The sequence below is a fragment of the Corvus moneduloides genome, chromosome 21 (genome assembly GCF_009650955.1).
Source record: "Corvus moneduloides isolate bCorMon1 chromosome 21, bCorMon1.pri, whole genome shotgun sequence".
NCBI classification, from domain to species: Eukaryota; Metazoa; Chordata; class Aves; order Passeriformes; family Corvidae; genus Corvus; species Corvus moneduloides.
The window spans coordinates 1465354-1489179 of record NC_045496.1 but is presented as its reverse complement, the minus strand read 5'-3'; the positions used below and the strand labels follow the sequence as shown (position 1 = coordinate 1489179).

General features: G+C 48.1%; 2 protein-coding genes across 13 annotated transcripts in view; one reads left to right on the top strand and one right to left on the bottom strand.

Moving 5' to 3' along the window:
- The window catches only part of CRB2 (crumbs cell polarity complex component 2), a 56412-nt gene extending 52347 nt beyond the window's left edge, over positions 1 to 4065 (top strand). For 5 of the 7 annotated variants that reach the window (XM_032131044.1, XM_032131042.1, XM_032131043.1 and 2 more), the window contains one exon: positions 1371 to 2548. In XM_032131044.1, coding sequence (XP_031986935.1) covers positions 1371 to 1598 — 228 coding nt within the window. In that variant the 3' untranslated portion in view covers positions 1599 to 2548. Of the gene's footprint in view, positions 1 to 1370 lie in introns of all 7 variants that reach the window. The other 2 variants (XM_032131040.1, XM_032131039.1) reach the window with 2 other exon arrangements.
- Positions 4066 to 5021: 956 nt separating this feature from the next.
- The window catches only part of DENND1A (DENN domain containing 1A), a 165412-nt gene continuing 146607 nt past the window's right edge, over positions 5022 to 23826 (bottom strand). For 2 of the 6 annotated variants that reach the window (XM_032131045.1, XM_032131051.1), the window contains 5 exons: positions 22141 to 22200; positions 17730 to 17818; positions 12667 to 12795; positions 10113 to 10368; positions 5022 to 9263 (listed from right to left, as the gene is read on the bottom strand). In XM_032131045.1, the coding sequence (XP_031986936.1) occupies positions 7962 to 9263; positions 10113 to 10368; positions 12667 to 12795; positions 17730 to 17818; positions 22141 to 22200 (1836 nt within the window). In that variant the 3' untranslated portion in view covers positions 5022 to 7961. The remainder of the gene's footprint in view (positions 9264 to 10112; positions 10369 to 12666; positions 12796 to 17729; positions 17819 to 22140; positions 22201 to 23826) is intronic. The other 4 variants (XM_032131047.1, XM_032131049.1, XM_032131048.1 and 1 more) reach the window with 4 other exon arrangements.

Genomic DNA, 23826 nt, shown 5'->3' with positions numbered 1-23826 from the left:
GGGCAGAAGGGATCCATACCCCAGCTTTCTTTGTGAAGCTGTTGCATGGATAGGCAGCTTGTTGGGTAACCTGGGAATGTACTAACCCATCCTGCATGGAAAGGGCTGTGTGCCAGGCGGGGTTTGCTGCTGTTGCTGTTACCCAGGGCTCTGTAATGCACGTGCCAAGGTCACCCTGACATTTCCAGTTTGCATGCACAGACTCCTTCAGGCATCTCTATCTCCTCTGTCCCAAGACACTTCTTGTGGATTCCTTGTATTCATTTTCATCACGCCTCCCCTTGCTTTTCTTCACTCTTTCCTTTCCCTCTGGCACAGCCAGGCCCCTGGTGGGGCAGGGAGGGGCTGGGGATGGTGCTCGGTGCCACCAGGGACAGCTGGAGCTCAGCTGAGCTCCCTTTGCTCTCTCCTCCCACAGCAGCAGCTCCAGGGGCTGCCCTGCTGGGCCCTCGTGGTACTGGACTAACCTGCATGGTCTGGAACTAACCCTGCATGGTGCTCGGGTTTGGGCAGGCTCAGGGAATCCACCTGAACTTCAGGCATTTGGAAAGGGCAGAAGGACTTCCAGATTCCCTGGGAAGGTTCCTTCTTTGCCTTGTGACATGAGCACAGACTAAATGGCATCCAAAAGCTGTAAATAATCCAGCCTGAATTATTTTGGTTTTAGCTGTAAGGTGGCCAATACGCTTGTTAGCAATAAGAAATATCTTATTTTTAAACTTACTGTCATTTTAAAGCTTTCTTTCATGACAAAAATTCCACAGTTGTTTTAGTTACATTGTTGTCTTCCATGCCATGCTTGATTCCACCAGAATCTAGGGAATTCTCATTTTTCTCCTCAGTACTTAGGCTTTTTATCATCTCCATCTCCCATCCGTGTCCTGACCTCTTCAGCATCTTCTTCCTGCTGCAAGTTCTTCAATTCTGTTTCATAGCCAAATTTAACAGCTAAATCAATTATCTGCTTTGCCATTACAGCCATTGCTGAACTTTTTCTTACTATCATTCCCCTGCTTGGGGAAATTTTTTGGGGTTACTGAAAATTCACATTACTCTGCATTAACTTTAAAGGGGTTTTTTTGGGGGTTTTTTGGTTTTTTTTGGTTTTTTTTTTGCAACATTGGTCACAACTTTGCCAGTGGCACCTGTGTATTTTAGTCTGATATTGATAAGAAGGCATCTTTAAAGACTCCCACTGTAGATGCTGACTAAACTGGCATTTACATCTTAAGGGGCTGTCCTGCTGTGAAAAAGTGCTTTCTTTTGCTTTCCTAAAAATCTTTTTCCCTCTAATCTGACCATTTGGGTCAGTTACTGCAGTTATTGTAACCACTGGAGTTTCATTGTTTCTCCATTAATTTCTTTTACAGAAAGGGACTCCAGGTGCTCTCTTCCCCTCCCCACTAATTGAAGTAGCTGTCCCTGTAGCCTGTGGCTCTGTGCTGCTCCTCAGTATTGGTCTCATATTCATGATTCTCACGGCAAGGAAGAGGCGCCAGTCCGAGGGGACCTACAGCCCGAGCCAGCAGGAGGTGGCAGGAGCTCGGCTGGAGATGGACAGTGTCCTAAAGGTGCCACCCGAAGAGCGCTTAATCTAGGCCCTGCTGTGCCCAGGACCTGCACCTGGCAAGGTCTGCCTGGACCTTGAGCTCTTCCAGCACTGGCAGCAGCAGATCCACCCCATCCCAGTTCTCTTAAGGCCTGGCCACGAAGACACGGACGTCACACACGGGGCAGCGGTGCCACGAATGCCGCCCCAGCCAGGCCCTGGCACTGCTGCACACCAGTGGCTCCGAGGGAGCCTCTGCCCTCCCTGCTGCCCTGGACTGGCCATCGCTCACCTCAGCAGGAGCTGGGCAGGAGCTAAAGTGGCTCTGGCTCCAGTCCCCTCCCAGGCAGGAGAGGCACATTAAATCTGCTTTCCAAGGCAGGGTGACCTGAGGCACCTATGCAGGTTCAGCTCCCTGGGTCCCACTCAGGAGCTGGGGAAGGTCATGGCTGGTTTGCATATTCTGCTCTGGTCAACAGCTGAAAAACATTCCAACTCTTTCAGCTCAGGTGTGTGAGGTTTTCACAGTCTTCAACAGCAACAGCAGCTGTGACCTCTTGCCCTGTGACAGCCCCGTGTTACAGGGAATTGTCAGGATCAAAATCCTTGTATAAATCAGTGTTGAATGACGTGGTGCTGTTAGACATTCCCAAGGGTACCAGTGCTAGAGCTGCCAGAAGTTGGACTTTGGGTGTGCATGGAGGGGAGAGGGAGGCAGGAAAAGGGTCACCAGCCTCCTGTGCATTCCCTGGGCTCTGTGAGACAGGGAGGGGACAGGGGAAGGGGGAGTTCCTGCCCTGCACCGCTGCCAGCAGAGCGCAGCTGAGGGAGGCACTGGGGGCTGAGGAGTGTGAAATGCAGCAGCGTCCTGGTGGAAGCTCTGAGTAATTCCCTGTTCTACCACAGCAGCGAGTGTGGGCGCACCTCAGCCACTCCTCCGTGGTGGGAGCAGTCGGGGCTGCGGGGGCTGCCCTGCTCCTCGCAGTGGTTGTAGCCACGGCGATTGCCATGAAGAGGAGGAGAGCGACTCAGGGAACGTACAGCCCGAGCCGGCAGGAGAAAGACGGGTCCCGAGTGGAAATGTGGAACGTGATCAAGATGCCCCCGACCGAGCGGCTGATCTGAGCTCGGGGTCACGCACGGAGCTGCCGCAGGCGCTGCCCAGGGGCCGTGGGCTGCGGGGGCAGCTGTGCACGGCCCTGAGTCCGAGCTGCTGGCATTGCCCGCTGGCACTGCCCGCTCCCACCGCTCCAGCGCGCTGCTTAGGGCAGCTCATCCCACAAACCATTCCTATCAAACTGCTCTGGCAGCAAAAGCGGCAGCGCTGGGGAGGGAAAACCCCACTGCTGAGGGGAGGGGGAGGGAGCAGTGGCTGTGGCACAGGGGGGACACGGAAGCAGACAGGACCCAGGGCTGTGGCACAGCCAGAGCCGGCTGGGCCCCTGCTCCTCCTGCTCGCGCTGCTCGGCGCTGTGGGAACGGTCATGGCCGTGCAGGCAACAGAAAAACCACCCTGAGGCAGGTCCAGTGAATGGGAATTAAACCACTCTATTCAGAAATAATGTGAATAATATCTTTTTTTTAAAAAGACACGTGCCTGTGGCTCCTCTGCAAGGCTAAGCCAGGTGAGTGAGTGGTGGGAAATCCTAGAGCTGCTGCTGCCCTTCCAGCTGGGCCAGAGTTGGCACGGCCAACTGGGCTGTGCTAGACATGGCTGCTGGAGCTTTCCCTGAGACCAGACCAAACCACAGGAATATTTTTAGTGCCTTTCTGATCCTGAGGTGCCAGTTACAGTTTCACCTTTATGAAAGGAGGATGTTTCTATGTTGTTTGATCCGGCTCTGCCACACCCCGAGCAGGAGCTCAGAGCTGACCACAGAACTGACCCTTGTGAGAGCCAGGAGCTGAGCATCAGGTGGTGTTTGCTGGGGTGAGGAGGGGAGAAAGAAATAGTTCTAGAACTGACCTCTCTGGACTGACAGGCTTGGCCTTGTTGGTACAGAGCAGTGGAATTCAGTTAACCAATCCTTTAACCCAAGCCAGCGTTGGTGTAAGTGACACAGCATCTGCTTTCCACTGCCCTGAAAAGGGGTTTGATTTTGTGGCTTCACTTCTCCTGTGTTACTGTTTTAGCAGTTGAATGTGCTGTTTTTTCTTTAGCATAATGTGGCAGAGGCTGTGGAAGGAAATGCAGCACAGCACACCAGGTAAGGTCTAAAGTCATTGGTGTTTCAGGATAATCACTACAATTGTCAATGAGGAATATTTTAGAACAGGGTCTGCTTTTTAATCTCCATTATTGAAAATCAGGGTGGGAACCTGCCCACTGTAGCTCATTGCCACAAAAATATGCTGTTTCTTCTGGTCTGCTTTTGGATTTATCTTTTTTCTACTGTAGCTGTAAATGTTTCTGTAATTCCAAGCAAAGGGAGGAGCATGGAACTACTGCTCAGATGTGTCTGTGTAAGAATGGGTCTCTGCACACAGGCACCTGCTGACAGAAGAATGACAATTTTAGAAAAAAACAAAGGAGAATCTGTAAGATCACTTTCCCTCCGGTAGTGGAAAAGAGTTGAAGGTGTGATCCCAGCTGGCTGTGTCTGGGAGGCACCTGGAGCATGCAGTAACAGAGATGCCCTGGCTGCAGGTGGGAGCTCGCTGCTGCTTTTCTCAGCAGTTTATCAGCGGTGACTCTGCTGGCACTGTTCTGTCACTGGTTTGCTCTGGACATTTTCCAGCTGCTCTTTGGGGAGTGGAGCCAGTGGCACCGTCCGGTGCCCTTGTGGCAAAGGGGCTTTGGGAGCAGGTGAGTGGGGTTTTCCTGTGGCTTTGAGCACAGGAGGCTCCAGGGCAGCAGACCTGTGCCAGGTCAGTGGGGCTGAGGCCCCACACGAGGCTGGAGCTGCTCGGCACAGACAGAAACTCCTCCTTGGCCCGAGGGAAGGGGAGTGGGGGACTCTCCCGGCAGGAGCAAGGGTGGGCACAGCCCCGGGGGCCCCTGTGCTGCCACGCAAAGGCCGCTGCGCTTTCCTGCAGCCCGGGGGGTGCAGTAACCTCCAGGGGGGTTTGGGGGCTCTGCCATCTCCACCCCAGCACCCCAGGGGCAGGTCCCGCTTCTGCTTTTTCGCTCCACTCCACATTTGGTGTTTACACTGTACAGAAAGGAGGCAGCAGCAGGATCTAGAAGAGCCCCTGTTCCTCCAGCCCGCGGGATGCTGAACACCAGGCCGTGTTCCCAGAGCTCCCCGAGTTCCTGCAAATCCCTGGAGCCCCCGGCAGGTCCGGCTGTGCAGGGCTGCACTCCAAGCACCCAAAGCCAGTATTAGCAAAGGCGTTAAAATAATCTGTCAGTGTCTTGAGCATTTCTGCAAAATAATTTATGGAAGGTGGGGTTTTTTTCAATAATGAACTTAACTTTCTTTTGTTATTTAATTTTTGAATATATTTTTTCACAAAACTGGACTTGCTGTAGTTAATGATCATGATCCTGATTTCTTTTTTAATTGTAAATTTTATAATTTGTAAATAATTAGAATGTCCTTCAAAAGAAATTTACAATAAAATTTGGTTAAAAACAGACCTGGTTGTTGACTTGTGACTTTTTCCTTGAAGAACACCTTGCTGCCCGGATGGCTGATCGTGTTCTGTGCCACACCCCCTGCACGCAATGGTTCTTCACAGTTAAAGGATTCATTTTGTGATGATTTGTCAGATTTTGCCCAGAGCCCTGAGCACCAGCCAGGGTGCAGAGCTCTGCCCAGCAGCAGGACAGAGCTGCTGAACGCCAAGGGAGGGAGCTGGGGAAATCTCTTGCTCTCTGTTCACCTCACTGAGCTGTGCTCTGCCTTTTACCATTAATCCCTGACTTTATGGGCAATAAAGAGACTGGAATGTGGGAAAAAGGGACTCTGTGTCCAATGGCTGCCCCGTCCATGTGCAGTGAACTGGAAGCCCCCACCCAGAGTGAACAAGACACAGAACTGGTTTCACCTCCTGTGCAGCAGCAGATGCATCATAAACTTTGAAGAGGTTTTTCTTGTTTGTTTGGTTTTTAAATAAACTTACTTCTCATGGCAGGAAGCAGCTGTAAATAAGCAAAACGGTACCAAACACAGGACGAGTACAGGAACATGGATGAAGCTGAGTATAAAGTCACTGATGAATAATAATACCAGGAACATTTTTTATACTGGATTAGTAAAAACATCCAAATTCCTTCCAGCACTGAACCAGAACTGGTTCAGACAAGCAAACTGTTTACATTTGGCACTACCAGGAATGAATCATGCTAGGAATTCCTGAGTTTAAGTAAGACAAAAAGTCCCTAAATGCTGTCCTAGGGATAGTTCAATTCCTATGTTACAAGAAACCCCTAAAAAAGTCTCCTGCTTGCAAACCCTGCTCCAGACGTGAGGAAAGTCACAAACTCCTTGTCCTTCTGGATCTCAGAGGTGCTAAATAAAGTGGACGGTGAATAAATGGGTGTTAATACTCTTCAATGCCCAAAACTTACTTAGCAAATGATCCATCCTATCAGCAAAGTAACCAGAGATGGAAATGAACTGTGGTGGGACAGAATTTCCTGAGTGATTTTAAGCATCTGTAATGGGCTCCTCAGCATCTGATCACTCTGTGACATTACCAAGTTTAAACAGGGCCTGTGGAGCCCTGCTTGGCACAGGTAGGACTGTCCAATGCCCATTCACATCCACCATAATCCAGAAAGTTTTATCATCCAGCTCACAGCAAAGGAGCTCTGAAATGCCAGACTGAATTGTATATAACATTCATATTCTGAACTGTATAAAATAAAATGGAACTGGTGTCTTAGACTTTAAATATTTTACTATGCAATACTAAACTCATCTGTCTTTCAACACAAAAAGAAAATACAAATCCAAGTGAATGGCTTGTCAAAGGAACAGCACTGCACAGAAACAGAATATTCCTGGAATACTGTGGTCTTCCCAAAACCGGCAGCATTTCAGATATTAAGAGTACTTTTCTTTTGTACTGCCCAGACTTGAACACAGAGACAGCCATTCCTATTCCCCAGAGTAAGAAAACTTCCAAGATTACATGAATAAAATAGATACATTGGAAATCAGATAAAGCTTTACAAGAATTTCCCCATGTGTCCAAGATGATTTCCTTTATCAAAGGCTCAATGGTGACGTGATTCCCTCTGTGAGAATGACAGGTTTTACACCAGAGTGTGCCCAGATACAAAACAAACCAAAAAAGCACCACTGAAGTGAAACAGAAATGATCAGAGACAGCAGCTTTCCTGGGGGATGCTGAGGCTCGTGTGAAATGTCTGGAGAACACAGAGAGGGGGCTCAGAACACCCAGCTGAGCATCCCCTGCCCTGCCCGGTGCCCTCTGTGCTCGGTGCCTCGCGCGCCAGCTGGGGCCAGCCCGAGGCTCAAGCGAGGCCACAGAGCCCCATCCCTCCTCCTGGACACCCCTGCCCTCAGCCCCGTCAGCACAACGGCCTTCACCCGCACTCAGGAGCTGGGAACCGTAATACCCCAAGTTTTTTCTCTTTTTTGTTTGTAATAATCAAGTAAGATATTGTTACATTCCATTCATATACTGCCATGTATAATATTGATAGATAATATTAAGATACACATATAAGAACTAGGATACTCTTTATGGCCTCTATTTTCTGATGTATTTAACAAAAACAAAGTCAAAAAAATGAAAATAATTGCTGGTGTTTCCAGTTTCCCAACAGAGATGCAGGACCAATCCCTGAGCAGCTGCTCTGTGCTGTGGTTTCCAGGCCTGTGACAACTCTGCCCCAGCTGTCGGTGTTCGGGGAGGGAGTCAGAAGTGCCACCAAAGCCCATCTGACAGCACAGCTCCGGGGTGGCTGGCATTCAGGGGGCACAAACAGAGCCCGATGGATCAGTTCAGTGCCGCCCACAAGTCAGGCTGCTTTGCTGCACTTTGCATGTGGAAACAAAATGTCGTATTTCTGTGTGTAATGCCAGAAAAACTGACACCCATTCCCAGAGGCAGGAATGAACTGCAGCAGAGTGTGCTGTGTCACGCTCCAGGTGTGCCAAGGACTGAAAGTACAGGGAGGGAGTAACTTGTGCATCAGTAGTACTGTCTGAAAAGCTGTGTGTGGAAATCCCAACCCAACCCACCTCCCCTCACGCTTTGGTCAGTGCAGGAATCCCAGGGTTTGGTGGTGGGGAGTGAGGGAGCAGTGTCAGGGATTGGGACAACGGGGGACTGACCTGTGGGCAAAAAGCTCTCGTGTTGAATTGCAGCTCAGTGATGGTCCTGCAGCGGTCCTGCCTCAGCCTTCCTTAAAAGAAATGCTTGGTTTTATGCTGGCTAAAAAAAACCAAAAAACCCCTCTGTCACTTCCAAAAGGACACCAAGGCCATGGGGCGCATCACTCAAAGGTTTCCCATCGCTTTCTGAGCTGCTCCACCTTACCTGGTGTGGGTGACACATCCTGCTTGGTCTTTTTTAACAGATCTTCAAATGGATCTTTTGTCTCCTCAGATTTTGAGGACAGTAACACTGACTCCAAGCCCTTGGCTGGCCTGGCAGGGACCAGAGGGGGTTCATTGGCCAGGAGAGCCAGTGCTTGTTTGGGATCTACCCTTGTGCTGGGCTGGCCCACCTGTAACGTTCGGGGTTTGGAGGGACCACCCAGACACGCTGGCTGGAGGGAGCTGGTGGGAGAAGGGCTGTGGCTCTGCAGGAGCAAGGAGCCAGCTGCTGGCATAGCAGGAGCCTGGCTGAACAGGTTTGGCATGGACAGTGTGGCCATGTGGGGCTGAGGTCTCTGTGGTGGGTAGAAGCTGGCAGTGGGGGATATGAAGCTGGAGCTGTACGCGTGACCTAAGGAGGGGGTGAAGGAGCCCCTCGGGGGTCTGACCAGGGACACTGGAAGGGCTCTTGGCAGTGTCTGGGTGAATGGATTCGGGGAGGGCTGTAGAAAAGGTGGTGGAGCTGGGGCAGGATAGCCAAGGGGCTGGGCAAACGGTGCAGCTGGAGGAGGCACAAAGTCACTTGGCAGGGCACCGAAGGCGGGCGCAGGGGCCGAGCCCTGCGGGGCCGAGCCCTGCGGGGCCCTGCCTGGCCAGCCCGCGGTTCTCAGCGGGTCCAGCAGGCTCAGCAGGAGGTCGCCCTCGTTACCTGCACCTTCCGTCTTCACCCGCACGGGCTGCAGCATCTCAGCAGTGCCTGCAGCACTGCACAGCAGCTGTGATGGGTGAGAGGAGGGATTTACAGACTGCTGCATTTCAGGGTCTAAGGACACATTCCCAGCCCCAAAGGGCTCTGGGATAAGATCTGAAACCAAGGGGCTGCGCCCATGAGTGGTGAGGACTTCCGCTGACCCAGCTGGAGCCTGGTGCTTGGAAGCTCTGGGTGCTGGTGGCGGTGGCACAATCCCCAGTTCTGGAGTCTTTCTTCCCTGTGGCCTAGGAATGGTGATATTCCCTTGAATGGCAGGATTGGATTCATCCTTTTCTGCAGGAGCCAGACCACTGTCCCTGCTCTGGGGTCTCCTGGTGATGGGGGGCATGTTACCCAGCGCAGCCAAGGGTCTTTCAGGTGAGCTTTGGGAGTATTTGGTGGGAATAGCCATATCATCATGGCCCATACTCCACAGCTTGTTGTAAGGGTGGGACAGCTTCATGCTTGGCACAATCCTATTCCTCTCGGACACACCAAGATCCATTCTCTGCAAGAGAGCAGAACAAGCATTAACTCTTAGTGATGTCCCCCCAACACAGAGCAGGAAGTGAGTTCAGGCTGCTGTGACGGAAGAGGATCTGTCCCCAGGCTGCAGGCAGTGCAAAGGGACAAGAGCATGTGACCAGGAAGGACAGACGGGAACCAGCCAGGAACTCTGCAGCTCCAATTCCAGCTCTGCCTCCAAGGGGTTGTTCAGCTGGAACGTGCTGTGCATCTGTCACAGCCCAGTAAAGAGCACATACCTGTGTCCAAGGCACAGAAGCTGAGGAGCCTTAATTGCTGCATGGAAAAAGCTGACAAATGAAATATCTGACTGTAACACTAAATTCAATATTATTCTAAGGTAGAAATGACATTTGCTTCTTTAATGTCAGATGAACATCTTGGAGTCTGCTTTAGTTTAACACTTTCTGAGCTATGGACCTTCACAAACAATCCTGTTTTCTTCAGAGGGAGATTGTTCAAATGATGCTTAGCCCAAAATAGCCAGATTAAAAAAAAAAGTTTGGAGGGCACCTGAAAATTACCAATTATTTATTCTCACTGCTGACCATCAACTTCAAAGATAAGTGTGTGTGACAGCCACTGGAAAAACAGATTCTGAGGAACAGGGCAAATATTCCTTCCTTCAGAAGGAAAGGCTTTAGAGGAAACAGTTACTTATAACTGAGTCGCATTTAAGCCATTTCTTAATTCAGCAATTAATTTTGAAACACATGAGCAAACCCCTGGAAATAAATGATGATGATGATGATTATTATTATCCACCTAATAATATGAAAAAGTTCCTCAGAATGAGCTCTGGGCCACCCCCAGGACACAGGAACCCCCTGACCTGGTATTCAAAGGAGCAGCGCTGCTCCGCCTCCTCCTTGGGCGTCCGCAGATCCTCCAGGCTCTTGGCCTGGCTGAGGGGCTGGGGCTGGGCTTCTACTTCCAAGCTGGGGAAGATATCTTCCAGGAGGTTGACTTCTGAGGCCTTGCTGGAGAGCAGAGGGCTCGGGGGCAGCGGCTCTCTCGCTTTCTCCGGGCTGCCCACGTCCTCTCCATCGGCACTGTCCGACTCCTTCAGAGCCCGGTACGGCTGAGGCCTGGCACAGAACCAAAAATCATGTTGCAAATGACCATATTTCTAATTCTTTGCTTTGAACACAATTTCCTAAAGCTGGATGTGTTACAAAGGGCTCCCCAGTAGCAAAATACAGCTCAGATAGCCCCCGTGCAGAGCAGGCTGGGAGCAGTGCCCGAGGGCAGGGGGACATGCAGAGGGGACCTGGCACCTGAGGGTGCTCAGAAGGGCAAGAGCCAAGTGGGAACTGCTCAGAGGAAAGCTGTGGTCATGCAGGCACAGCCAGGCTGAGGAGGGAGCTCTCAGAGCACGGATGATGGGACACCAGCTCCCCATGCTGGCTGTCTGGGCTCCCCTCGGGCCAGGCACGCCTCTGCACCCCATGTTTGCAGGCACTGACATCCTTGGGCTTTGAGCTAACTCAGCACACAACATAACTCAGTGTTTTCCTGCAATAATTGGGAACACTGTGTAGGCTCCAATGATTTCATTGGTGTCATCTTATCAAGAAACACCACAATCCATTACGGAGACACCTCCTTTGCATTCCCAGCCAAGGCTGAGTTAGCAGGATGCTTCTCTTGCACATACCTCAGCAAAAAACTGAAGCAGCCCATTTGCATTTTGGTGTGTGTACAGAGAACAGCAGCACGATGTGCATCCAATTAATAACAAACAAGTGCCACACATGGCTGTAGGGATTGGCACCTGACTGGCAGCCAGTTGTACTGTGGCATTTAAACAAGCCTTCAATTTAAAGAAAATATTTGTGAGACCTGCAAAAACACATCCTGTGGAAGAACCCTCCTCCCCTTTCCATATTTTATCATAGTACACCTATATCATGCAAATTCACACAGAGTCCAGCTGGCTTCCCTCCCCAGCACACACACAGCAGGCACTGAGCCCGCACCAGGACAGGGGCACTGCAGGTACCAGGCAGACAGTGACGGCACACGGCCTCAGGAGGGGATCTCACAAACTTTGGTTGTGTCTTTAGTCTCACATCACTCTAGGTCACACTGCAACTCCCTAAGGGATATTCTGCAAACAAAACTGGTCTCCTTTACCCGAAACACAAGTGGGGGAACATTTTCTGGCCCTATCCTACTGAACCTCTCCATCCCACCTGCCTGCAGTCACATCCCTTCCCTGTCAGCCCCTGAACCTGTGTCTGCAGCACACAATGGATTTCAGCAACTGCAGACCCCTCTGTCCCACTGGCAACCTCCTTCTCCAGCCTGGTCTGACCCAGCTGTGGCTGCCAGGCTTCAGCTGCTCAGCTGTGACTGGGCATCATCCATCTCCCAGCTCCTGAACTGCCTGGATGTGGCATCATGTGGATTTCTGAAGCAGCAGCTCACGGTACCCCAGTGCCTCTTCCCAAAGGTTCTGGTCAAACCAGTGACTGCATTTGTTAAAATAATGAATGCAGCTCTGTGCAATTTATCTCCCTTTCATCCCCTAGAAATCCTCGAGCAGGCGAGGTTAGGAAATAACAAATCCTCTGCTGACATTCAGTGAGGGCTCAGCTCAGAGCTGCCCGCTGGGGTTGGGATGTTCCAATAGGCAGCATAGGGATTTAGTGCAGCTGAACCCGCATCTGGCAGGGCCCCTCTCGCCTCACATGGGCACCCTGGGCAGGCCGTGCTCCTTCCCCTACCACGGGCACCGTGGGCAGGGGACAGAACCCTCCAGCCACAGCATCAATGAGCAGTTGTGAGCCGGCTGTTCAGCACCATCTTTCAAGACTGAGTTAGAGGTTTGGGAACGTACAAGTTACAAATGCAAAAGCTGGATACAAATAGACACAACAAACTTCCTGCTTCTTGTATAATTGTCAGATTGTACTCAATGCCCTCAGAGGACACCTGCAGGGATGTGATACCTGACAGAGAGCCAGAGAGGCTGGATTCAAACAGGTGACACTGGAAAAGGCTGACAACTGCACTGGAACGAGGCGCACAGGACAACCCAAAAGCACAGCAGCACCACACAAGAATGAGCGGCGGAAGGTTTGGACAGGAGCACAAGCAGCATGTTGGAACAAAGGACAAATGGAAGGGTGACATCCCACAGAGCTGGAGTCGATGGAAGCCCATAAGCTGTGTGTTGCTGCAGTGTTTCATGCAGGAGGATGCTTTTTCATGCTGCTCAACATCAAAACAAACAAGCAGGAGAAATGCTGGCCATTCATCAAGCACTGCACAGAGACCCCAGGAGTATCTCCAAAATCCCAGAACAGGAGCAGGTGCCCTGAGCAATGCAAACCCCACTGTTTGAAGCTGGCATGAACACAACAAAAGAGTAAAGGATAGACCATTCGAAAGGAGCAGAGAAGAAAAAGTTTTCAGAGAAGCCAGAGACAGGATCCTCTTCCTGCTGAAATTCATCATCAGAGGAGTCCTCAGAGAGGAAGACTGTATAGTGTCGCATGGGCTTTACGAGGCTGGGGAACAGGAAGAGAAAAGGAAATTATTGAGTGGTCACAGTGACAGCTCCTGAGGAGAGAAACCAGGGGCTCCAGAGACCCAGATCATCCTGACCCCAACTGACTGCACAGCGGAGAGCTTGGCAGGGAACGCTGAGCTCTGCTGCCCAGGCACAGAACACAACCCCTCTCCCAAGGGCAGGGTGCCATGGGATGCCCAAGGGAAGGGACCGCTGTCCACAGTCCCACCACAGAGCAGGGGACAATACAGAAACCACATTTCCCCACCACGTTCCCTACAGAGCTGGGCACCTCTCTGTTCTTCAGACAGCTCTGCTCCTCTGGCTCTCTGAGCTCTGACAAACATTAGATCTCCCTCTCTGCTTTACAGACATTTAGTCTGATGCACAAGAGGAGCTGACTCCAGGGTACCAGTTCCTACTTGTATCTATTTTTCACATTTGAAACTGCTTCACTCTAGAATAAAACCTAAGCTGTCCAAGGATTGGTATGAAATGCAGTTTGTCAAGTAAGGTGCATGTGTTCCTTTCTTCAGCAGTTAACTGAGAATCAGCTCTTAAAGATTAGGTCAGGAAAAGAGAAGAGGGCCCGAGTTGCCACTGCCAATGAATGTTTACTCACAGTCAGGTCAGAGCTAATTAATAAAAAGTCTCTAACAGGTGGCAGTGGCTGCAGCCGATGGTATTAAACCAGAGTCTGCGTTATTCCAATTAAAGCTGGTGCATTGCTTGCTTTCCCCTCTCCTGCTGGAACAGGTATCCAGGGGAAGGAGGTGGGGCTACTGCAGCAGGAAACATTTGTTATAACATTTTTTAAACTTTTTTTTTTGTTAGAAAGTGACTATGAAAAAAATCAATTTACACTAACAAAAAGCTCCACCTAAAATAAATAAGAAAGCAAAGATACTTAAAAATATTTGTTTTGTACTTAGATATGTATATCTGTGTTCCTTAGAAGAGGAAATTACCATCTAACGTGATTCCAGAAAATCTAAAATTATGTCCAGAAATCCAGAGTCACACTAAATTTCCACATATCCTGCTGATACACTCAATGTTTGGTAACTACATATAACAACTGAACTGGTACATTCCCTCAGAGCACTGCTCAGGTACCTTTTATTTGCCTCCAGATATGCCTCATCCCAATGCACTGTATGGTGTGCAATTCAGTGAACTGGGAACAAACTCTGAAGAGATAACATGGATTGTGTTGGCCAGATCACCAATGGTACTGCAGTACAAAAAACCTGAACTACAGTGCAAGGTAACAGGCTCCGGTTTGGTCATGTGGCAAGAGCTTAAATGAAAAGAACAAGCCCTGAGTTTAGCTGTTGCTGTGCTCTGTCAGAGATTTCAGTTCAAGATACGGTGTGAACAATCTAAAACTGTCCAAGTGTACATTTTTTACTGGCTTGAGGCAGTAGAATGCACCGAAAGTGCTTGTTCCCTCATTAACCGAGCTCGGGAGCTCTCCCGCGGCTGCCCCTGCCCTCACAGGACCCCTTGCACGGAGAAGTGCGAGAGCAGAGCTGCGGGAGAGGGGCTGGAGAGGGGAGACGGGAAGGCAAGGGAGAAGGGAAGGGGAAAGGGTCGGACCCCACCCTGTGGCAGGCTGCCGGGGCTGCGGCTGCCCCGGGGCCGCTCCGTGCCCGTGGCCCCGGGGCCGCCAGCGCCGCCCGCCGCAAGCCCCGTGTCAGCCCCGGCGCCGCGCGGCCGGGACGCTCCGCGGCGCCGGCACCAGAGCGGAGCGGGGGCTCCGTTTTAATGAGGAAGATCTGCATCTCAGGAGCTTTTTTCATGTGTCAGGATGCACGGACAAAGCAGCAGCACATCACGCTGGCCAAAAATGAAATGCTGACAAATGTAGATATTTCAAATTTAATTGACACCTAAACGTACTTGAGATAGAAAAAAATACATATATACAGAAAATGGGAGTGCAGGATATGGGAATTAATAAGGAGAATTCTGCAATAATTCAAAAGGATGTTTTGGTTATGAAAAAATTAAATTTGTATATTTTATTACAGTATTGCTTTTTCCTGAATATTGAGATTATGGCACAAAGGGGTGTATGGACTTATCATTATTCTCCAAAAAAGGGCTCCCCAGATTTGAGGAAGTATTATTTTTTATTGACATAGTTTTTTAAAGAACAGCTACACAGAAACTCTAGAGAATTAAAGAATTTGTCCCTCTTAGACAGTAAAATACAGAGAATGAGGGATTTGGATGCACAGGCTTTTTCTTGCCGCTATGAGAGAGGAGGCTTGGGACTGCGGAGATTACCTGGGAACTCTTCCATGTGAACACAGCACAGACCTACCCGTGGAATTCCTTCCTGCATATCCTGCACAGTGAGTGTCAGTCAGAGCTCCCTGCTTGGCAAGGCCATGGAAAACCTTCAGCACCCCCAACTGCTGCGTGGTGGGGCCCTGAGAGCCCGGTTACATCTGGAATTTCCAGTGCCCTGCGAGCCTGTCCCATCCCACACAGCTCCACCGAGCTCATCTCAAATCCCGGGCAGTGCCTGCTGGGGCACTCCCAGTGCCAGGCAATGCAGAGCTCCTCTGCCAAGCCCTCCGGGGCTGCTGCAGGGCCACAGCGGCCTGTCCCAGCACGGGCTGCAGCCCCGGAGCTCTGACACCCCGGGCACTGGGAGCCTGCCCTCCCAGTGTCCCAGTTCCTTTCCTCCCACTCCGCATGCCCTGGAGCCAGCCAGGACACAGATCCCGGAGCACTCTGGAAGCCTATTCCACATGTAACAGGAAATCTTGCTGGGGTGTAAAAGGGAGCTCTCCAAAAACTGCCTGTCTGTTAAAAATGCAACATCTTCTTTCTGTGAACAACTGATTTGTGTCTAAAAGAGGCACATCCCACGTGTCAAGGGCTGTCCCAGGTGGTATCCAGCATTTCCTGAGCTCTCCTCTACAAATTATTCCTCTTACCTTAGAACCAAAAAAGCTTTCTAAAAAATTATAATTTTAGATTTCATGACAAATTTTTAAGAATCAGACATCACAAATCTTGAATTATTGACAAAATTCTACAATCCCCCAACTTGTTATTGAAATAGAAAAAAAACCACCAATAATTTTGTTGGGGAAACAACAGTGCTTCCCCTGAGCTCTTGTAAACACACTGGTTTAACAACAGACATGAGCCATGATCTTGGCTGTTCTTTGCAGTCACTGCTCCTGATCCCCTGCACTTTAACCGAAGACTGACTAGAAAATGAGCACAGACATCCCCAAAACAATGTATTTCTTTTGCACACATAAAAAGAACTAACTCGTATAACTAAAGACATAAATTTCCTAATCCCCAGTGCTACCAGGTAAAATGAGTGAAAATATGTATTGTGGTTTTGTGTTTTCACCCATTCTAATGTTATCCAAGAGAGGGAAAACAGTGTGAATTTTTAAAAGAGATAACACCTCTCTTGTTTCCATTTCAGAACACTTATACAAAGATTACTTCTTACTGGGACAGAAAAAAGAAAGTTTGTGGGAAACATCATGAAAATTCTGTATTTTGTGAAAACAGCCTAACTGCAAAGACTCACTAAAATTAGCAGCAATAAACTAGATCCAAATAAAATAATTAAAATACAATATATGTCCAGCATGTTTACCATTCATGTTTATGTCTGATAGTGGCAGGAATTGAAGATACACTTTAGCAGTGAGCAATACTGGGATGTCAGCAGCTTTTGAACTCAAACATGCAGAATCCTCCATAGCAACACACATAAATGTTAAATTGATTCAATTATCCTCCACCTACATGCAGTGAGTCATCAGATTAAATATTAAGAAAATGCTTTTAGTTTTAAAATCCCCACAACCTCTGTGCAGGGCCAGCACAGCCCTTTGCAGGAGCTGCATCTGATCCACAAGAGGGCAACCAAATTCCACTGTAAAATGGACAAATATTCCTGTACAACAGAGAAGTCACTGTTCAGTTTAGGCCAAAGCCAGAGCATACCCCCACTACGGGGTGGCTGGAAAGAGCTGTCCATGCACTGATGCCCGCTGATGTCCCTCCAGTGTTTTTGTGACACACAGCAGTGTCCCTTGAGCTGTGCTGGCAACTTCAGAACATCCACAGTTCAATACATCCATATTTCAGTACATCCATTCCCTGCTCAGGGCCACCCCAAGGGCCCATTGCTAACTCCACTCTGGCACCGTCAAGAATCTCCAACACACACACCCTATCTTCTTTGCAAAAATCCCTGCATAAGTGACATTAGTGAAAGTGCCTGAAAAAGCCTCCCTGAGGTAACAGAACGTGCCTATACTGGTGTGCACAAGAGAGACACTGGAAACCAACACCTTTTGTCCAGGAGCAGTGGGCTGCAGCAGCACAGCTGCTTTGGATCATTCCCCCTTCACTGCCTGCTAAAGGGGGAATAAATTTGCTGGTACTGTGCAAAGTGAAGCCCTACAAGCCCTCACCACAGAGCTCGCACAGACATCACAGTCCTGTTAATGCACCCCAGAGACAGACACAGCCCCTTCTGCCATCACTGTAAAATAACCAGTTCTGCACCCTCCAGGTACAGCCCGGCAAGAACACTGCATCTGCAGGGCTGGAACTGACAATTTCCTTGAAAGGAAAGTGTAAAACAAAACAACAAAGAAATAAGCAAACCTCCAACACCTGAAAACTTTCACTGAAGAGGCTGATCAGAGTGTGTGTAACTTGGCAAACCAGAATTTTCCCACAAGCAAACTTTGGTTACTTGCTTTTTCACACTTCCTCTACAATGGTCCAAAACATTTTTTTAAAAATCAATTTTTTTCTTAGTTAAACTTAGTTAACTTTGATCTGCAGTATTTTTTAATGTCTCCTTTGGTGAGTCCCAGTTCTGAACACGCTGTTTGCTGATGCAAGTAGAGAGAAGCAGAGCAGCACAGTACTTACTGTTCTGGGCTGGGCACTGAGGTCCTCCGGCCCTCCACACCAATGTTGCTCTTGGGCCTCTTAACCACATGAGGTCTTGGGGGGCGAACCTGCAGCATGCACAGACACATCTCATCAAACACTTCCCCTGATCCAACAGCAGACCCAGATAACAGATGTGGAGAACCATCAGTATCCTACAGGGATCTTCCATTCGGTGTTGCTTTGTCTTTTGTGCCACAACAATGTTACACATGAATGTGGATACACCAATGAATCTAAAGTATTAATATAAACCACATGGCCCCATGACTTGCAAATGAAACATATATCCTTGTCACTAACTATGTGCTATTTGCTATGTCCTGTTTGGTATGGGCTGAATTTTGGAGAAACGATTCCCTAAGCATGAGCTTCCCCCTGCGCAGCCAGTGGCGAGAGTAAAGTTGGTGATGTCCCTGTGCTCTGGACATCACACTGGGCAGTGGGGCTCAGCTCTGACACCACGACCCTTCTGGCCACCTGCTCCTAGGAACCCAGCTCCTCAGGTGAGGACTTCTGTGTAAGGGAGCGCTGCAAAATGTGTACTTAGGATAAATGTTTTAACATTAAAAACTCAGCTCCTTCTTCTTTAAAAATTTGCTTTCCTCCAGCAGCTGAACACAAACCCTCGCCAGCCATATCATCATTATCACTCCTGGTATTACATTAATCTTTTGTTGTCTGTAATAAAATCCAAAGCTTTTCTGTGGAAGATGATGTTGCTGCCAAACCAATCTCAAATACATATCCATCATCACTTTCTAATGTATGGAACTTCAGCTTGATTTCTGACCAGGATCTCCACAAGCAAAAACCTTATTTCACAAGCATAAGCCTTATTTAAGGAAAGGAATAAGCACTTGTGCTCAAAGTTTGTGTAGGTGCCAGCCTACACTGGTGAGGAATCCTGTGCTGAAATTACCCCTGCGAGTCAAATGTGGGAATTTGCAGCATCAGGGGCAGACTGTACACACCAGTTTCACGTGTTTTGCTAAGAAAGTACAACTCTACCTGAAATAAGAGTTTGCTCTGTTGGCTCAGCTCAATGCTAATCTCAACAGAAATCCCCAAACACCCAAATAAAGTTGGAAATACAACTCAGCTCCTGACCTCCCAGAGCTTGTGCTCCCTTAAGAGGCACAACAGAAAGGAGCTGGTTCATGGCCTACAGTCTGAGTGCTCTGGGGTGACTAAGGAAGTTTTAAAAAATATTATTTGTTGGGGGAGGGGGACTTTCCAGGTTTGTTTTGGTTTTGTTTTTTAAATTGTTCTTCCCAGGCACATAAACCTCAAATTTTCCTGCCAGGAGAAAGCCACCAAATTGTGTGTAGTGCTTCTGCCCTACACGCCAGTATGCAAAAAATAGCAGCAGCATTATTGCACTGAATTTTCATTTCAAAGGAAACGGTGCACAGCAGATATGATGAAGAAATCCAGAGCTGTATTGCCACTATTTCTTAGGAAAAAGGGCTTATGAAAAGGTCAGATGTTAAGGTCTTGGAGATCAGTCCCCACACAAGGCTGCTCCTCTCTACAATAAAGACAGCTTAAGAATGTGAATTTATAGCAGGAATGGAAGGATTAAGTTTGTGGCAACTTCAACTGAACTTGCAACGTGGTGAAACATGGGGACAAGAACAACAGAGCTAATTAGAGGAGCTGAGCTGTCAGAGCGCAGCAGAATGGCTCAGTGCCAACAAACAAAAGGAATGGGCTGGCAATCAGCAGGATCGATGAAGAATACTGCTTCATTAGGGCTGATAAAACAGGGAGAGACCGCAGAGAGGAGTGCGGGAGAGGGGGGCGACAGGCAGGAGGAACGGGGGAGAGGAAAGCGCGAAGGAGAAAGGGAAAGAGAGGAAGAAAGCAAGCTGCTTAATTAAATGGGAGCTGGGAGCTGATGTGTAAAGCTGGCCTGTCAGCATGCTGGGAACACTTTCACCTTTCGGGTGGGTGTGCTGCCGAGGAGGGAGAGAGATGAGAGTTTGGGGTGGCTCTGGGGGCCCCCAGCCCGGTGCGGGGTGACAAAGCTAAGCGGGATTTAGAGCATTGTTCACAGGGAACTGCAGGGAAAAGCCAGGTATCAAGTCCATTCCTTGCTGGATTTTGAGTCTCACATAGCCACAGAGGCAAGGTTAAATGCTTATCAAATGCAAAAGTATCAAAGAAATCCAATTACGTGAGCACACAGCCAAAAGAAAAAAGGTAAACTTCCAGGACAGAAGGGTTGAATGTGCTTATTACTGCCCCCATCAACTTTATGCATAATTATTACATTTTAACTTTTTCTAATTGAATAAAGTTTCCAAACAGCCACCATTAATCCAAACAGACCTCCATTAATTAGAAGCAACAACCCTCTCTCTTTCATAATACCACCACCACTCATTTCCAAAGCAGCAGAATGCAAAGAACATCTCTGTTCTGCTTCCTTAACCTTTCTTTGGTCTGTGTTTTTGGCTTTATTATTAGCAATTACTCATATTGCAAGCGCTAGTGCCCATGGATTCCTCCTTACAGCACAAAGTACTTCTCTGGAATTCTGGTATTATGTGGCCTGGTCTCCTCCTTCAGTGCTTGTGTACAAGGCCAGGATAAATCACTTGCTGATACCCACCTCTGTAGGAGCTGCCAAGCCTGAGAGGGAAAAAGCAGCCTGCACAAAGTATTATTTACACATACAGAAATGTGTTGCAACTACTAAAAGCCAAATAACAGTTCTGAACAACAACAAATTTATGTATATTTTGTACAAGCATATTTTTGGGATTGATTATAATAATTTACATTTATCTTGAATTTCCCCTTGATGAATGAAGCCTTTCTGTTCCACTTACTGACACAGCCAGAGGAATGCAACAGGAGCTTTCATTATAACATTTCCAACCTTTTATCAATCACATTGGGAGCAAAGACAGTTGAACCAACCATGTTACAGTGAGGACTATTAATACACTGCAGCTGGGAGATTAAACAGTCTTAACAAGACTTCCACATAATAAATGACTCCATTTGAACAATATAGTTCAGCAACTTCGGTACAGAGGAATCACAACATGCCCCCTTACACCTGCCAAATGTGGAACACGAGGGCATGGAAGCACTACAGGAACCCCACAGTACACATGCAAAGACTGATCCTAGTGAAACACATCTGGGAGGGTCTCCCATGCCCATTGCATTTAAGAGAACACACATAATCATAGACAATGCTGCTTTTTAAACACAGAAAACAGAATTCTTCAGGGAAAAAAAAAACATTAAAATGACTCTGTTAAGCTAAACACCCAGAGTTAAAAAGAGGGAGGAGAAGAAACACATGCCACTGAAATGTCACACAGGAACATGCACCAGAGACCAAAAGTTAAAACACACACCCAGTTGCACTTGTTAACCAGTTACCTGCTCATCCAAAACACATTTCAACAAGTTTTAGCAAGATTAGATTTGAAAACTTGCATCTCTCTCTTTCTTATGCATGTATGTACATGGATAAGGAAGCAAGATTATTTAGGGGGAATTATATTCATAAAGCTGAAGTCCTGAATACTCATAAGTATCTTCCACGGCTGTAGCAAAAACCAATACCCCTCCTAAATTGATATGTCTCGCCTGTGCTTCTAAAGAAAATAAAAATCTATTGCAGACCCAGCAGGGTGCCCAGTTTTAACGCCATCCTGCACAGTCCATAGGTAGAAACTGTCCTACAGCGAGTGTTTTGGGGGGAAAACTGCTGAGATAAGGTATCCCTGCCTAACACAGTAAAGGCACTGCACTGTCAGTAATTTCTGTGCAGTTCTTCCATGGAAGAGTCCCTTCCTCTGGCCAACCTGCCATCCCTTTGTTTTACATCATGGAATTACCCAGTGTGTGTCACCCATAACACAGTGCCAATGTTCTACTGCCAAAGATCAACCTTGTTTTCTTCAAGTCTATTCACACATCTGTCCCATGGAGAAGAATTAGGCATCCCAATTAATTTAAAGAGTAACTTGCAGAGAATAAATATTTTCTCTTCAGGCTTCTGCTTCCTTTCAGATTTGAGTTCAGTGCAAGTCTTCAAAAGCTCACTGGCTAAAAACTTCTGCCAGCCAGTCTAGCAGAGCTTTGTGTGTAAGAAATCACTGCAAAAGTCAAACCAGACGTGGCCAGAGCAGCCCCAGTTACCTGCAGAGCTGCCCAAGAGCTGCAGGGCTCGCCAGAGAAAAGCAGAACAACCACGGGTCCCAGGGCTGTGCCGCAGCAGAGAGAAGGCAGTTTAGGAGCATAATTCACACATGGCTTTTGTGCAGAGTTTGACAATCCAAACTACCAGGGTTTAGTAGTGCTACGAAGAGCATAACTCAGGCAGTGTTAAGCTGTGGCAGCGAAACAATCTCCAGCTACTCACGGGCCTGGAGGACCGCTGGATCTTTGGGGGCGGCGGCCGCGGCGGGCGGAGTCTGTGCTGCTGCAGCAAAGTGGAGACTAAATTAAAGTCACCTGCATGGAAACACTGCTGATGTCCTGGCAAAAGTGGCATGAGCATGTGACAGCACGTGATTACCTTCATACTCACCTCACAAAATCCCATTTTTCTTATTTTGTTTGTCCAAACCAGTGACAAACCTCATGAGCCACAACGTGCCTCGGCAGCACAGGTACCGTGTCTGCCTGGGCCGAACTCAGCTCTTGTCACACCAAAGGCAGCAGGGACAGCACTCCAACCAGACAGTCAAAATTTACTGACACAACAAAGATGTTCAAGGTGGAATCTTGGACCTTGAGGTCCAAGTGCTCTAGACTACATTTATGCAAATGGAAACCAGGATATTCAAAAACACTTTCACTAAAATCCCAAGTGATTTTTAGTACTAGTGAAAACTTACGCAGAAAGCCTCAAACCAGACATTTAAGAGCATGGAAGAAAACTTTTCAAGCACTTAAAGGTGAGCTTATGTTCAGATCCTGTCCTGGATTGGATTCCAAAGTGACCAACAATTACAAGCCAGACCTTAAAGCATCATGATGGCCTAGAACTCAAAACCTCTTGTGCAAGTATCATTTTAGTTCTGTGTAAGTGAAAATGAACATACTACAAATACTCTATATATTTATATTTAAATAAACTACTCCTTTGCAGGAGCCAATTCTTTCATTTCCTTATCCTGTCACTAGATTATTTTTTCCAGCTGAGATTTAGATATCACCTATCTAAATCCTCTCTGATCAAAAAACAGTTCTACATGTTTCCACAATAAAGACATACAAATGCTGCTTTGGGAAAAGATTACAGGTGTAGAAGCCTTTTTTGTCTCTTGGACTTCTAACCAGGCATCATGTTCACTCCCAGAACTGTGACCTCAGTGCTTGTAACAACACAGGCAAATCCAACACTCAGTTTCCAATTTCAGTTACCCAGTGCTGCCAACAATGGAGTTTGTTGGGAGGTTTGTATGTGCTGCACCACACACTGCACTGCCGAGCCCCACATCTCAGAGCAGGGTAAGACAGAACTCCCCACTGGCAGCAGTGCTCTCTGCATTGAGCAGGGACAGGCCTGGCTTAACACAGGGCTGTGAACACAGGCAGGAGCAGGCCCAGGGCGGCGGGGAGGCACCTGCAGGGAACAGGGACTTTACCAGAGCCACACTGCCAGTGTTGGTCCTCCTGTCTGTCACCACAGTGGGATAAGCAAGCATGTTCAAACTCTCGGTGTTTACTGGGAGAGCCACTGATTTGAAGTTAATTTGTTAATGCAGCAAAACACATTGTTTCTAAAAGGTCAGCAGGTGAAGCTGTGTTGGAATATCAACTTAATTACCTGGGCTGTAGGGATGAATGGGCACTAACCAGCACATGGCTGCAGTGCTAAAAGCTGCTAAATTGCTATTCTAGGTATGGTCCTAAATGTATGTACTACAGCTTTTCCTGTGAAGGGGAGAAATGCCTAAATTAGCACTTTCTCACCAATAGCTATTTACTAGCATACCTTTTTCCTCTGGATATTTGCTTAATTGTCTTGTTCTAAATACTTCTGAAGCAACAAGACAGAAAATTTGCAGAAAGCCAATTTTATGACTGCGGATCTGGCACT